This window comes from Olea europaea, chromosome 11 (genome assembly GCF_002742605.1).
Source record: "Olea europaea var. sylvestris chromosome 11, O_europaea_v1, whole genome shotgun sequence".
In the NCBI taxonomy this organism is placed as follows: Eukaryota; Viridiplantae; Streptophyta; class Magnoliopsida; order Lamiales; family Oleaceae; genus Olea; species Olea europaea.
The window spans coordinates 11,767,479-11,784,438 of NC_036247.1; the positions used below are offsets into that span (position 1 = coordinate 11,767,479).

The window sequence follows — 16,960 nt, forward strand, 5'->3', positions numbered from 1 at the left end:
AAACTTTGAGGCTAAATAATGTAAATATATTCATCTAGTTTACCATAAAAGAAGGCTGTCTTAATATTCAATTGTTCATGTTCCCAATTGAAATGAGCCACTAAATGCTAGGATTAGCCTAATGATCTTATATTTTATCACTTGTAAAAATATTTCATTGTAATCTATTCCTTCTTTTGGGTAAACTCATTGGCTACAAGTCTTGCCTTGTATCTTAAAGGAACAGTAGGATTTTTCTCTTCTTTTAATTTGTAAATCCATGTACATTGTGTAATCCTATGATTCTTAGATTTTCAAGTCTTAACCAATTCCCAAAATTTGGTCCTCTGACTGCTTCTTCATAAGAAGTAGGTTCAGTTTGTTCTATAACTTCACCGGACATTAAGGTAAAATCTGTTAGACTCCGTGATTCATATTTAAGGTTGGGTTTCACCTGCCTTCTTTCTCTATCTCTTACTAGTTGATAGTCCTGAAGAGAAGTATCATCTATAGGATCAACCTGATTTTCAGCCATATTATTATCGGGTTCAGCAGAAGTATTAGTTTTTTGTTTTAAACATGGCATCTCAAATTCATTAAACTTCACATTTCTAATGTTAATGATCTTTATGCCCTGTACCCCTAATACCCATAAACTGTAACCTTTTACACCTTCAGGGTAATCCAATATGATACATTTTGTTGCCCTAGGGTCTAATTTCCCTTCAATTTGATGTGCATAAGCAACACATCCACACACCCTAATATTGGAGAGGTCGGTTGTTTGCTAGTCCATAATTCCTGTGTGTTTTAAATCCAATAGAATTGGAAGGTGATCTGTTAATCAAATATGCAGGTATACACATTGCTTCAGCCCAGAACCCTCTTGCATGGCCTGGATTGATTAGCATTTATCTGGCCTTATTCATTAAGGTCATGTTCATTCTTTCTGCCACTCCATTTTGTTGAGGAGTATTTTTAATAGTCCTATGCCTCTTAACTTCTTTCTGTTTGCAGAAATTTTCAAATTCAGAATTACAGAATTCAAAACCATTGTCAGTCCTTAGAGTTTTTAATTTTTTATCCAGTTGGTTTTCAGCCATATTCTGAATTTTTGAAAAGTTTCTGACTTAGCCTTTAAAGGAAAGACCCACACCTTTCTGGAATAGTCATCAATAATGGATAAGAAATATATATTACCTCCAAAAGAGGGGTACTTTCAAGCCCCCATAGGTGCGCATGGACAAAGTCTAAGGGTTTCTTGATAACATGTGAACATGTTTCAAAGCTTACTCTGTGAAATTTTCCAAGAACATAGGTTTCACAAAACTCCAATTTTCAACTAAATTTTTCCCAAGTAATTTTTGATTACTTAAAGATTTTGACCCTTTATTCCCAATATGTCCCATTATCTTATGCCACAATTCAATTTTATTTTCAGTAACAATGAGAAGATTGGAACTAGGGATAGTTATAATTTTACCTTCAATGTAGTACAACCCATTTCTTTTTTGTCCTCTCATTATTTGTAGTACCTTGTTGTCAGACTTGAAGGTATGTCCCTCATCTTCAAGAATCCGTAAGGATATCAGGTTTTTTTTCTTCATATTAAGAGCATATCTTACATTCAAGATTGGTCTGACAGTGCTATCATGCATTTTTATGGCAATGTCTCCAATTCCAACAACGGTTTGTAAGTTGTTATCCCACATATACACTTTCCTAGGTTCTATTTCTTTATAGAAGCAGAATTTCATAAGGCACATGTGAAAAGTATATCTTGAATCTAATATCCAATCTTTATTGACTTCCTCACTAGATACAGTCATAACATAGAGACTGTCAACATCAGAATCCATAGTATTATTGTTTAACTCTCCATTATTCAGCTCCCTTTGTTTTCTTTTTGGTTCAAAGCAATCCCTTTTGAAGTGTCTCAATATTCCACAATTGTAGCACTTCTTATTGCTCTTGTCTCTAGACTTTGATCTAGTTTTGGGTTTCCCTTTTCCCTTCTTTGTGGGAAAATTATTTTCTCTCTTTTCAAGTCTTCCTTTTACAAACATGCTCTCATTTCTAGGATTAGATTTAGATTCATTTTTAACTTCTAACCCCCTAGATCTTAGCATCAATGACTGTAGTTTGAGTTAGTTTATCCTTGAGTATTTTATTTATTTTCGACGTCTTTATATGAATCAGGTAATGAATTTAGTAGGATTACAACAAGGTTTTCGTCATCAAATTTCTTCTCATTATGTGCAAGGCTTTTCACTATGATACTAAATTCATTTAAATTTACCTTTAAGTCTTTCCAGGGTCCATTCTAAAGCTAAGCAATATTTCCAAGAGATAAATTTTGTTTGGTAGTGTTTTAGTTAAGAACATAGTGTTAAGAGCAGTCCATAGGGCTCTAGCGGTTTTGACTTCATCAACTTGTCTCACAATATTATCAGACAAATGTAGAATTATGGAACTATAAGCAATTTCATACGGTTTTGCCTTAAGTTCAATAGAAAAGGTTTCAAGATCATCAATGGCCTTAGAACCCTCTGTTGAATCATAATGGCTCTCATTTTTTTGCTTCCATATTGAATAATCTCCATTTTCATCGAATTGGAACAATTCGACCTTCGAACTCATCTCGAGTTCTGTAAAAGGGTGGCCTATACTCATGGACACAGTGTAATCTTGAATTAAATATCAACTAATGAGCAGAAAAGGTTTTGAAAATTTTTCAAAGATTTAAAGTAGATATAGGTGCACCAAATTGAAATAAGAGCAATAATATTTGATACAGAATAAGTTATCCTTGTAATCAAGTAATTGCACCAAATTATATTCAAGAACTTAACTAACACTGTATACTTACAATGACAAAGATATGCAATTCAAGTCACAATACTCATACAAACATGTATCCCATGCATGATGCATATGTCTTATATTAAATATCAAAAATAGAAATTACTATATAGAAGCCTGAAAATTAAAATGTTCTCACCATATACTGACTTTATAGTAAAAAAGAACATCGAGCTAGTACCACTCCAAGGCCAAGAAACTCATCTTATTACTGAAAGATCGCAGTTATAGGCTTACCACTTTCAACCAAGTTTTTCCTCCAGAAAGGAACTAGACCAAGAAAAATTGATCCCAAAGAATTTTTGTTCAAAAAGACTTATACCTCTAGTGAGCTCTAAGGTTCTAATACATTTGTAAAGGTTCTTTTCTCACACGATTAAAGAAAACAGAAAATAAACCACAACCACAGCGCAAGAAATGTAAAAGAACACCGTAAATTGTTCACCCAATTCAGCAATCGCGTAATCTGGGGTCTCAAAGATTAGCCCGATTACTAAGCACATGAAAACCTTCCAAAAAGAGAGTACAAATATAGAAAACGCAATCAGACTCAGACTTAATCGTTGATCTACACATAGATCTCTTAAATTACAAGACCTAACAAAAAACACGACCAAGAACTTCTTGCAACAACTACAGATTCCAAATCAGCCACTATTTCAAGCATGATTATTGTAGCAACACGAATCACACAGATTCAACCACTAATTTTGGCTAGAAAACTCATATGAAATTAAAGATCAAAGAAACCAGAAGAAGATTGAAAGTCCAGAAGAGAGAGACACGAGAAACCTAGAGATCAATAGAAAATGAAAAGTGATCTCAACCTTTCCAACCCCTAGCAGTCTCATAGTGGGGAGGTTTAATCTTGGTTGTAGGTGGAATCCAATGGTCTAGCTTCCTCTTAAAGAAGCACAATCCAAGTGAAAATATTAGAGCTAATCCGGGGTAGCCATGTGGCCGTCCATCCAAATTAGCATCCATAAAAGAGTTGTATTTTTTGAGAAACACGGTTTATACTTTACAGTTTACACAAAATTTTGGGAACTCAATTCAAACCTATATATAGTCAAACTCATTACAAAAACCCAAATCTTGGATTGAGGGATAAAATTACACAATATTTTGAAGAATACAATTTCTTGGTAGATTTCTTGAAGTTCAAAGAAGACGAATAAGAAATTTTATGTTGCGAAGTCCATGGCTTCAAGACTAAATTTTCTTCAACTTTTCTTCATATAATTCGGTGTTGTATTCAATTTATATGTTCTGTTTTATTAATCCTATTATGAGGGGTTACATTTTAATTTTTAAGGACGAATTGATGAACCTAGCTTTTGATAATTAAATTTTAATTACTACGTTTTGATATCAAATTTGAATTTAAGTTGAGCTTTTACTATCATTCTTATTTCATTCATATTTTAGGCCAATCTATGAATGGTCTGTGAGATTAGGGATGGCAATCGGGCTCGCCGGCTCGGGCCGCCCGTGGCTCGGCTCGGGAAAAGCCCGATTCGGCTCGACTCGGGGCTCGATAGACCCGAGCCTAAGCTCGGGCCGAGCCCCCTTTTGGGGGCACGGGCTTTGCCCGAGGCATTAAAGGGGTAAACGGGCCAAGATTCAAGCCATCCATAAGGAATACAATTGGGCCGTGTGTAGCTCATGGACTTGGTTGTTGGACTTATTTCATTCATCGGCCTATACCTATGAAATAATATTAACCCACGTTATCATCATAGCCCGGGATTTATTGGGTATCAAAAACCCAACAGTTGCGAAGTCCATGGCTTCAAGTTTAAATTTTCTTCTACTTTTCTTCATATAATCCGGTATTGTATTCAATTTATATGTTCTGTTTTATAAATCCTATTACGAGGGGTTAAATTTTAATTTGTAAGGACGAATTGATGAACCTAGCTTTTGATAATTAAATTTTAATTACTACATTTTGATATCAAATTTGAATTTAAGTTGAGCTTTTACTATCATTCTTATTCCGTTCATATTTTTGGCCAATCTATGAATGGTCTGTGAGATTGCTTTGATTTTTATCGAGAGATCATAAAGTAAATTAATGAAATTTTGTCAAAACGTCATAGATGAACTTAAATAGGATAATATATGGTCAATTCATAAAGTCCTAACACTTTCAAATCTTCGCATTTTTTCAAAATTGAATTTGTGATCATTTTAATTAGTTTGATTATTTTCATTATAATTGAGTTTCTATTAGTTCATTTCAATCGTCTAAAACATTGATTTGTCAAATAAAGCCAGGATTGATAAAATTAATTAGGTATTAATTAAATTAAACTATCGAACGATATCTAGTTTAATCAATTTACTACTTATTCGATATCATACACATATGATTTTTTTTTATAATAGTACATACCCTAACGTGACATTTGTTACTGTCCCACGGTTGGCAGCGACCGCCACTACCCCTTTTTCCACCACTCTCCATGAACCCTCTAGCCCAAGTCAAAAAATTGGTCCACTAGCCAAATTGCATCTTCTTCTCGTTCAAGTTTTGGTGGTGTTGGAGTATCGGGGTTTAAGTTATGAGATGGCGACAATGGCGGTCTTCATTGTTAGTGGTGGAGAGGGATAGTGGTCGATGGGGATGATGGTGATGGAAATAGGCAATGGTTGTGGGTGCAAATATGGTCCTAGTTATAGTTGTTTATGGTGAAGGCGATGGTGCTCTGGTGGTGATGGTGATGTGGATGTGGATGGTGGTGGTGTTTGCATCGACGATGGTGGCAGATGAACATGTATGTGTTTGACTCGGCTTTCGAAACCAGATCTATAGCTAGATCAAACATTGAATCTGTTTGGTTTGTGTGTGTGTGTGTGTATGTGTATGTGTTTGTGTTTTTTTTTTTTTTGGTTGCAATGACAATTGTGGTGTTGGATTTGATTGTTGCGTGGTGTGTTTGAGGAGTTTATTTTTTATGATGATGACGTTTCGATGGTGACTTAGCAGTGGGTTTAACATGAAGTGATGAGGGCGATGGTAGAGTAACATGGTATATTAAACATGTTGGGTGCAACAACGATGGAGGAGGAGGTGGTGGTGGTCTGGTGATGGCAATATAATGATGAATGTTACAATTGGCAGTGACTGTGTCGTGTAGTGATATAACAATAAATATTAGGGAAAATTAGGTGTAGTACCCTAAAAAATTTAAATATTTGATTAATACCTTAAAACTAATTTAAAACTATTATTACCGTATTAATTACGTTCAAGACTCATGAAAAAAAATCCAAATCTGAAACCCCTGCAATCAGAAAACCTTGCGAAACAAGCCTATGTTGCGGACATTTTTGTTGAAATTTATCACCGAAGGCACGGCGAAAGGCAGTAGCACCACCAACAGTAGCCACGGGTATTGATTTGGTCGCCGGAGGTAAAAGCAAGAAAACCAAGCGCACTGCTCCTAAATCCAATGATATTTACCTCCAACTTCTCGTTAAGCTGTGTCGATTCCTCGTGAGGAGAACTGGAAGCAAGTTCAATGCAGTTATATTGAAGAGACTGTTCATGAGCAAGGTTAACAAGGCCTCGCTTTCTCTCTCGTCTTGTCACTTCATGAAGGGAAAGGAAGACAAAATTGCAATGCTTGTTGAGACTGTGTAACTGATGATATTCGGGCTTATGAAGTCCCCGCAATGAAGGTAACGACTTTGAGATTCACAGAGAAAGCAAGGGCAAGAATTGAGAAGGCAGGAGGAAAATGCTTAACTTTTAATCAGCTAGCTCAGAGCTCCTCTTGGGCAAAACACGGTAGTGAATATTCCAGTCTTTTTCTGTTAATTTCTTTTTCTTGATAATTTTATTGTTGCTAGAGTTTGATATAGTTGGTAGTATAGAACGGTTGAAATGAGATTTTTAACCAATAACATGAATATCATTTTGTCAGTGATTTCAATTATGCAATGATTGTTGTGTTCACTACTTTGATAGTTTGATTCATTGTTTCCTTTGAACTAGTATTTAAGGTTTGATATGGATTTTGTTACTCATAAAAATTGCTTTGTTAAAGATTTTTTTTTTTTTTTTTTTTGCTCAATGTTCAATTGTTTTGGTCTTGCTTACAGCTATGATTTTGCTGGTAAATTTTGCCTTTTCAGTTTGTGCTACAAAAACCTTATGCTGTTATGAAACCTAAAATAGCTAACTGTGCCATTTTGATGCAGGTACTTCTTAGAGGACTCGTGAAGTCTCGTGAGGGAGCGAAGCACTTTGGTCCAACTCCTAGTGTTCCACACAGCCACACCAAGCTGAATGTGCAAGCCAAGGGTAGGAAATTTGAGCTTGCTAGAGGTAGAAGAAGCAGCAGAGGTTTTAAGGTCACAACCATTAATTATTGCTAGGTTGATGGCTTTATTTTATTTTATTTTATCAGATTTTCTATGAAAGGTTTTGTCCCACTATGTATTCCCCGCCCCGATTATTTCCTTATGTTCTCTCATCATTTTTTTTTCTCTTCAATGCAATTGTTATCACATTTGCTACTATAATGTTACTTGTGATTTATATCACGTGGATTGTCCTAGACATGCTTATTATGTTAAAAATCGCTAATACACTCACGTGAATTGTACTGAACATGTTGATTATGTTAAGAACATGATTACTGGTTCCGCGCAAATGAATGATGCTATTTTGGTGTCTGTCATTTTTTTATTTTTATTTTTATTTTTTTGAGCTTGTGTGTTTTTTTATTTTTTTCATTTTGTCACTTTTTGAGTGTGTCACTTTTTTTTTTTTAATTTGCCACTTCTTTTAAGTTTGTGTCGCTTTTTTGAATTACGAAAAAAGTGACAATTTTTATAAAAGAGTGACATTGCATCACTTTTTAATTTTACATAGTTTATTTCATGGGATACAAATAAAAAAATTTATAGGTCACAAATTAACGAATTTTAAGGTTACAATTTAATTGTTAGTCACAAAGAACCAAATATTTGGTCATATACACCAAACGCTCCACCCTGCTCTCGATCTACTACCAATACTTGGTCACAAATCAACCAAATAATTGATCACAAAACACTCTTCATCACATCCCGCTGCCACCACTACATCGCTACTGCTAACAATAACAACAACAAAAACAACACAATGCCACACTATATTGTATTTGTATTCTTTGTGTTGATGAACTTACTTTCATTACAGAAAATATCGTGCACGCAAGGATGTTGTACGTGCAATCCATTAAGACAACAATTTCGATGATTTTTTTCACTTGTATATTCATTATCTTGTGTCCATTTGTCTCCATAACAAACGAAAACATTAATTTTATCCATACCTGGAAAAAGATTGCAAAAAAATTGTGAGTTTTTTTTTTTTTAAAGTGACAGAGTAATATGCATCTAGTTAATTGCTCCAGTGAGATACCGTGACTTTTTTAAGAATGTCACTTTTTCACATTCTCTTTAAACAAACATGTTTCATGCATCAATGCAATTGATTCGAAGTTTTTCTATTTCATATATATTACCAAAAAACAGTGCTTAATTGGTATGTTCAAATTTTCAAAAAATGTACACGTATGCATCTAGTTAATTTTTCGAATGATATGATGTAACTTTTTATTGAAAAAGTGACATTCTGTCACTTTTCTATGGAAAAGTGACAGAATTACATTCTCCTTAAGCAAAAGCCTTACATGCATCAATGTAATTAATTCAAAATTTTCTTTTTTATATGTATTACCAAAAAACAGGAATTGAATTGGTATATTCGAATTTTCAAAAAATACAAACGTAATCATGTATACATTTACTTAATTGCTCAAATGATATGGTAATGTTATGACTTTTTTTTGAAAAAATTGACAAAATGTCACACTCTCTATGAGTAAACACCTTGCACGCATCTATGTACTTGATTCAAAGTTTTCTTTTTCATATATATTACCAGAGAACAAGACATGAATTAGTATGTTCAAACTTTCAAAAATGCACAAGTATGCATCAAGTTAATTATTCCAATGAGAAATTGTGACTGTTTTGGAGAAAGGTCACAGAATGTCACTTTTTTGTCGAAAAGTGACACAATGTCACTTTTTTGGAGAAACGTGATAGAATGTCAGTCTTCATGAGCAAACACCTTACATGCATCCATGTAAGTGAATCGAAGTTTTCTTTTTCATATATACTACTTGAAAATAGGCCATGAATTAGTATGTTCAAACTTTCAAAAAAGCACATGTATGCATCGAAATGTGACAGAATGCCACTTTTTCAGAGAAAAGTGACACAATGTCACTTTTTTTGAGAAAAAATGATAGAATGTCACACTCTCCATGAGCAAACACCTTACACGCATCCATGTAGTGGATTCAAAGTTTTTTTTTCCTCATATGTAGTACCAGAAAACAGGGTATAAATTGGTATGTTCAAACTTTCAGAAAAGCACACGTATACATCTGGTTATTTGCTCCAATGATAAAGTGTTACTGCTTTGGAGAAATGTCACAAAATGTCACTTTTTTGTAAAAAAGTGACACAATGTCACCTTTTTTTTTTTTTAAGAAAAGCGACAGAATGTCACCCTCTCCATATGTAAACACATTGCACGCATCCATGTAATTGATTCAAAGTTTTCATTTTCATATGTATTCTCATATAACAGAGCATGAATTGGTATGTTTAAACTTTCAAAAAAGCATACGTATGCATCCGGTTAATTGTTCCAATAATAAAGGGTGACTGTTCTTGTAGAAAGGTAATGAATGTCTCTTTTTCGTTGAAAAGTGACACAATGTCATTTTTTGATAAAGGTGACAGAATGTCACTCTTCATGATCAAACATCTTGCAAGCATCCATGTAGTCGATTCAAAGTTTTCTTTTTCATATGTATTACCAAAAAACAAGGTATGAATTGATATATTCAAACTTTCAAAAAAAAAACACACGTATGCATCTGATTAATTGCTCTAATGATAAATGGTGACTGTTTTGGAGAAAGGTCACAAAATATCACTTTTTCTAAGAAAAGTGACAAAATTCCACTTTCTCACATTCTCTTACGAGCAAACACATTGCAAGTATCAATGCAATTCGTTCAAAGTTTTCTTTCTCATGTGTATTACCAAAAAATATGGATTGAATATATACATTCAAATTTCCAAAAACTCACACATGTATATATAGCTAATTGTTCAAGAGAGATGTTGTGACTTTTTTTTTTTTTTTTTTTTTGAGAAAAGTGACAGAATGCCACTTTCTCACCTTCTCCTTTAGGCAAACACATCGCAAGCATCATTGAAATTGGTTTAAATTTTTTTTCTAATGTGTACTACTAGAAAATAGAGCTTGAATATGTACGTTCAAATTTTCAAAAACTCACACATGCATACCTAATTAATTGCTCAAAAGAGATGCTGTGACTTTTTTTTAGAAAGGTGACAGAACTCCACTTTCTCACATTCTCCATTGAGTAAACACATTGCAAGCATCAATGCAATTGTTTTAAAGTTTTTTTCTCATGTGTATTACCAGAAAATAGAGCTTTAATATGTACGTTCAAATTTTCAAAAACTCACACGTGCATGCCTAGTTAATTGCTTAAAAGAGATGCTGTGACTTTTTTTTTTTTGAAAAAAGTGATAGAATGTCAATTTTTCACATTATCTTTTTGTCAAAAACCTTGCAAGCATCAATGTAATTGATTCAAAACTAATTTTTCATATGCATCGACACAATCCACTCAACTTCAACAATTTTATTTTCATACATGTTTCCAATCAAATTAATAAAATCGTCAAAAAGAAACTTCATAAATGTTAATTATACATTATGAGATTTAAACTAAATCTAATCATGAAATTCAAACAAAAATGAGATGGATAATGAGTGATAATCATGGAATCCAAAACATAAAAATACCTGTAATTTTGTTTGTGTTTTTGTGGAAGATCTCGACTTTTTTTTTCCAGATTTTTCAATGTTTTTGTGGATCGAGAGGAATGAACAAACTTTGTTTATGTATTTGTGGAAGATTTCCTCTTTTTCCTTTCAATTTACCTTTGATTTTTGCATATTGGAGGCTGATTTATGAGAATTGTTGTGAGTTTAGGTTTTGAGCGTATATTTTACGTTCAATTTTAAGTAATTACCATTTAATCCAAGTTTATAATGCTTTTTTTTTTTCAAAACAATCCAAAAATATAGGGTATTTTTGTAAGTACCCCTAAATATTACATGTGATGGGCCATGAGAGTCTAACAATTATTGTTGCAAGTGGTGGGATCAAAGGTGGCAGTGGTTTTAATGGTCACGGTGATGGTGGAAATAAACAACAAAAGTTTTGGTGGTGTTGGAGCATTATTCCATCTCACATTGTTGCCTTAGCATACTCATGTTAGTGTCATAGGTATTAGTTAGACTCACACTGCTACCTTTGTGTGCTTATATGACTATGAACCCATTCGATAAATCTTATGCTTTTACTTCTACTTTTTTTAAAAGTGTATTATGTTCTAATCAGATTGAATACTTCTTGAAAAATATCAAAACAAGTTTGGAAGAACTTTTGATTTTTCAAAATCTTGTCAAACTGGTCCACGTGCTCACAATATTATTCAGAAAGAAACAAAAACTGGCAATAAAGATTATGGAGCACTAAACATAATTAAAATAGAACCTCTACAAATCCACACAGTCTTAAGAAAATCGCGAAAGAATCAGCCAACTTCAAAAATACCTTTTGAAGAATACGAGAGTTCATTCTCTTCCCATAAAATTGACGATTTTGTACTGAATAACAAACAAGCATTGTCCTATTAGTACCAGAATTGATCAAAGCCAGAGAGCTCCAGCTTCCTTGAGAAGTGGGACTAATGTACCTTTAATATGTGAAGCCATAACTCTGTCCATAGTACCAACAAGTCTGCCGCCGATGAACACCACCGGCATGGCCGAGGAGCTTCCGAGAAGCGTCATAAGTGCCTTCTCAATTTCTTTACCGCGGGGATCTTGGTCTATCTCGTGAACACTTGGGTTCACTCCCATGCCACAGAAGAGCCTCTTCACTGCATGGCACATACAACACGTACTCACGCTGAATATCACCACCGCACTACCGGTGGCCATCCGCATCACCGTCTCTAGCGAGTCCAACGCCTCGCTTTGCCTCGTTGAACTATACATCTTAGTATTTTTTACCTGTTCGAGGGATCGCAATTTGGATGATGTGTGAAATAATGAAAAGGATTAGGGGGTATATATAGAGTGGGGTGTTGGTCCGGTTATTGTCTACGGTAGGAGACGGCTATATTTTTAATTTTATTAGATGAGTGAATATTTAATATTGTACTGGTGTATATTATTAGATGTAGTGTCAATATATTTTGTGGTAAGTACGTATGTAGAAACGGCAAGTAGAATCGTGTTGTTGGGTGCTCTAATTAATGAGACTCTTACGTGACCTTTAATGTGCACGTTGTCTTCTCTTTAATTGATTCTGAATCATTGAAGGTACACAAGAACTGTTACTTAATGCTGACTACCAACTTGTTTTCTACACACCCGCTAACAATTTAGCAATAAGTTGTCTAAGACGCCATGTCATTTTAAATAAATGGCATCTTATTATTTGTTAATAAGAGTTAGTGTAGCTGTGAAGTGTTAAGGGAATAGCCAAATGCCACAACAGATCTTAACAATATTACAACTAGCAAATTACACTAATAAATGAGAGATTTTTTCATTGACAAGTTTAGAATAAGATTTTCTAATGGAAAATTAGAGTTGGGTTCTCCAACTCTTTAAGCAATGTCAAAATGTTTTTAATCTTCAAATTGACAAGGTGCAACTTGTAACTTTCATGTCAAAGTTAGCAAAATATTAAAGGTCCGTTTGATTGTAAAGATGGAATTGAATTGAATTGAAAACGAATTTTAGGGAATCGAATTTCCTAGTAAATGTTTTCCTGAGAATTGTAAATTATTGTGTTTGATTAGTATAATTTTTCACGTGGAAGATGTTGAAATAAAAAGTGTTTTTTAGTATTCGTTTAACTTTGTTTTATATGAAAATTATCAATTAAAGGGATATAATTTACTGGTATTGGGGATGAAATTTGTTTCCATTGCAAAATTCTTAGAATTTGTTTTCATTGCAAAAAAAAAAAAGGAAAAAAAAACATGGAATTCGATTTCCCACCATATAGGTGGGAAAACAAATTCAATGAAAAGCAAGAAATGGTCACCGTGTGAAGCAAAAATGGAATTTCAATTGCCAAGAAAAAATGCCTATCAAACACCAACAAAGGTAGAAAATGGAAAACATTTTTCATGGAATTGGAAGTGAATCAAACATACCCTAAGGGTGTTTTTGATTACATTAATTTTTCATGGAAAATATCAATTTTCCATCCAAATTCCTACTTAGAGTGTTTGATTGCTATTTTTTTCCATGAAAAATATTTTCCAACTTTTGAAAATATGCCTAATTTTCCTTGTTTTTAAGAAAAACATTTTCTTTGGGTAGAGGTGGTTTTTATTTTCCATAAAAGATGGAAAATATTTTATTTTCTAGGTGATATTTTCCATGTTAATCAAACACACTCTAAGTGATTTTACGATTCTTTTTCTTCAACTTCAATTCATTTGAAAGTGACATGCAATTTTATTATCCACGTTGTTGATTTCGATCATGAGGAGATCCAATCTCACAACGTTGAATAGATCAGGGAGACAAAACTTCACTTTAGAAGGAGAATCGTTTGTATACTAGAAAATTGGAATTTGACTCCTAATTTTCTCTAGTTTATATTAAGCCTTTTGGGTTTCATTTTATTTTACTAAGCCTATGTTTCGCCTCCTTTTTATCAAAACTCATTTTCAACCTCATATTTTTTTATAAAATGGTTTTATTTTTTATTCTTTTTTAATCACACGATCTCCAAATATTCACAATTTCAAAATACTTTTTTTTTTTTCACCATAATGGGGCTCAAATCAGAGCTAAATTTTACTTTTGAAAAAAATGAGTGGCTGATAAGCATGTAAAACTTGTGATTAATACGAAATGCATTATAAAAATTAATGATTAACTTTGAAAAATAAAATTTTAAAATAAGAAAATGAAATTCGACTAAATTCTATATACTGAATTCTAAACACGAAAAATATTTACAAATTTTTAACCTAAATGCCAAAAACTTTAGGATTAGGAAGCCGGTTCAACCTTTAACCCGGACGACAGAAGTATCCAACCGTTGCCGTACATTATTGTTGTCATGGTGGTGTACTATACTTTTTTTTGTCCTACTATTTGCCAGACTTTCTTCCCTCAACTCTCTGCCTCTCAATTTCTCTCAAAACTCGAATTCCATTCTTCTTCCGGTACTTAGATTTGTATTTTTATAAAAATAATTGCCTTATCCTACTTAGTTCATCTATACCGATACCGACAACCAACTGCCTTTTTTTCTCTACCTCAACACCAAACTCCTCAAAGTCCTTAACCCACAGTTTGAACCACGCAACTATATTGGAGATTCGACGGTTGAATGATAGTCTAATTGTGTGTATGGAAGACAATGTATTTCACACTATAGAGAACGATACAAATTTACGATTATTTCAAAGTATGAAAATGCGTAGGCGGCGTTTTTAGTAATGTATTAAATTATTTTCATTAAACTGGAAAAAATTGTAGCTTAATTTTGACCTTGCAATAAAAAATATTAGGCTCCATCAGTGAACATGGTTAGGGTGTTAATTAGTATAAAATGTTGTTGGGGCCTGTTTGGTAGTGTTTCTACTTCTTATAAAAAAGTTTCATAAGGAAACTACCTTATAGTCCGTTTGGCGGGAATTCTAAAAGCCAATCGAGATTAAGAAATTGATTTTAAACATATATAAATATTTTTCTAAAAATACTTTGTCTGGCTAGAAAAGCATTTCGAGGAAGTTGACCTAGAATAACATTTTTTGGAAAATTCTTTTTCAAGAAGAAAAAACTACTAAACGGGCCATTAGATTAGTTTCCTCTAAAGTTCTTCTACCAAGTCAAATCACTTCTATAATACATAATCCAAACACGTCCGAAAAGAGTTTCAACTTTCCAAATATCTTGCCAAATAGGCCATTTGTGAGATAACTGTGTAATATCTAGAAGAATTTAAACTTCTCAAGTCTAAGGCACATTACTATGTCCTTTTTTAAATAATATTTATCCATCACCAAAATATAAATGCAATTAACGACAACAATTGAAATTCCAAGAATTTTGATAAACTAATTCATGATGTTTATTTTCTACTTTTGCAGTGTAACAAAATACAAATTTGATTTTGAAAATACAAAATGTAAATGAAGTATGCAAGAAGATTATAGAAGGAAAGGAGAGAACAAATGGTACTCTTATCACTTTTCACTTGTACAATGAAAAAATAGAATCTATTTACAGATCTTGTTACACAATCATTGTTCATAGGTCACTTTTCAATTGAATTACATCAATTAAAACCGAATGAATTTATAAAGAAAAAATAATAGTTGAGTGATTAAGTATATACCGAAGCATATATCAGGCACATAGTTTGAAGTTCAAAAGTCCGGTGTCTATATATATATATACAGCTATTTCCTAAAATTACACCTAGTTCCCTTCTATATCAGGACTCATTTCAGTACAAAATCGACATCCTAAAATTAAAAAATTCAGCTGGCATTCTGCGTTCTCACCGTGAAAACCTATTTCCGCCTTCAACGATAATGAAGCAGGTAACAGTTATCACTGATTTTGATGAGAAATTTCACAATCTCACCTGCGTTTAAAACTTTGAGTCACATACTCGGGAATTGTGTTCGGTAAATCGAATACAATTGTCAGAGACAAGAATAGTCATTAAATTTCAAACTACGATTATCAATTTAGTAATACAATCATATTTGCAGCAGAAGAAATCTAACATTAGTCGCAGAAGTCCTGATCGTCGCTGGACATAAATCAGGAAGCATGCCTAAATATGGAAATCAATATGACCAAATTATATTAACGAAGTAAGGAAGTAGGAGATTTTTAGGAGTTGAAAAAAATTAAAACTTGTTAATGGTAGTAGGGATTTATTTATGAAAATTACACCCAGCGACCGAATTTATTATGAGATTTCGAACTAAATTGTGCTACCTTTTTATTCTATAATTATTGACTTTAAAATAAAAAACTAACCATAACACAAGCAACCAAACAAGGGAATTGAAGTTTGTGCTACATATGTATTACAACTTACAGATTCATCTATCAATAGATGATGCGACAAAAATTTGGTTGGGTCAAAATTTAACTAACCAAATAAAATCCCCACTTTCATTTTGATACCTCATCAATCTATTAAAGATTATGTAGAATGGCAATGTATAAACAAGATTTTTCAATAAAAAAATTGGCCCACCACCCAAATTGCATCTTCTTCTGCTTCAAGTTTTGGTGGTGTTGGAGGATCGGGGTTTAAGTTATGAGATGGTGACAGTGGTGATCTTCGTTGTTAGAGGTGGAGAGGAACAATGGTCGATGGGGATGATAGTGATGGAAATAGGAAATGGTTGTGGGTGCAAATATGGTACTAGTTATAGTTGTTTATGGTGAAGGCGATGGTGCTCTGGTTCTTGTGGTGATAGTAATGTGGATGTGGATGGTGGTGGTGCTTGCATCGGCGACAATGATAGATGAACGTGTATGTGTTTCACTTGGCTTTCGAAACCAAATCAAACATTGAATCTGTTTGGTTTTTGTGTGTATGTGTTTGTGTTTGAGTTTGTATTCATTTTTGTTTTTGTTTTGTTGGTATTGGTTGCAATGACAATTGTGGTGTCGGATTTGATTGTTGCGTGGTGTGTTTGAGGAGTTTATTTTTTACGGTGATGACATTTCGATGGTGACTTGGTGGTGGGTTTACCATGAAGTGATGAGGGCGACGGTGGAGTAACACGGTATATTAAACATGTTGGGTGCAACAACGATGGAGGAGGAGGAGGAGGTCGTGGTGGTCTGGTGATGACAGTATAATGATATATGTTACAACTGGTGGTGATGGTGTAGGGTAGTGATATAAAAATAGGTATTACAAGTGATGGGCCG

The 16,960-nt window shown here is 33.4% G+C and overlaps 1 protein-coding gene and 1 pseudogene across 1 annotated transcript; one reads left to right on the forward strand and one right to left on the reverse strand.

Annotated features, from left to right (window-relative positions):
- The first annotated feature begins 5,492 nt into the window (after window positions 1-5,492).
- LOC111404466 lies at window positions 5,493-7,227 on the forward strand (annotated as a pseudogene).
- A 4,133-nt stretch (window positions 7,228-11,360) lies between these two features.
- LOC111404897 (glutaredoxin-C1-like) lies at window positions 11,361-12,048 on the reverse strand. The gene has a single exon (XM_023033626.1). The coding sequence runs from the start codon at window positions 12,017-12,019 to the stop codon at window positions 11,669-11,671; it is 351 nt and encodes a 116-aa protein (XP_022889394.1). The 5' UTR covers window positions 12,020-12,048; the 3' UTR covers window positions 11,361-11,668.
- Window positions 12,049-16,960: the final 4,912 nt, after the last annotated feature.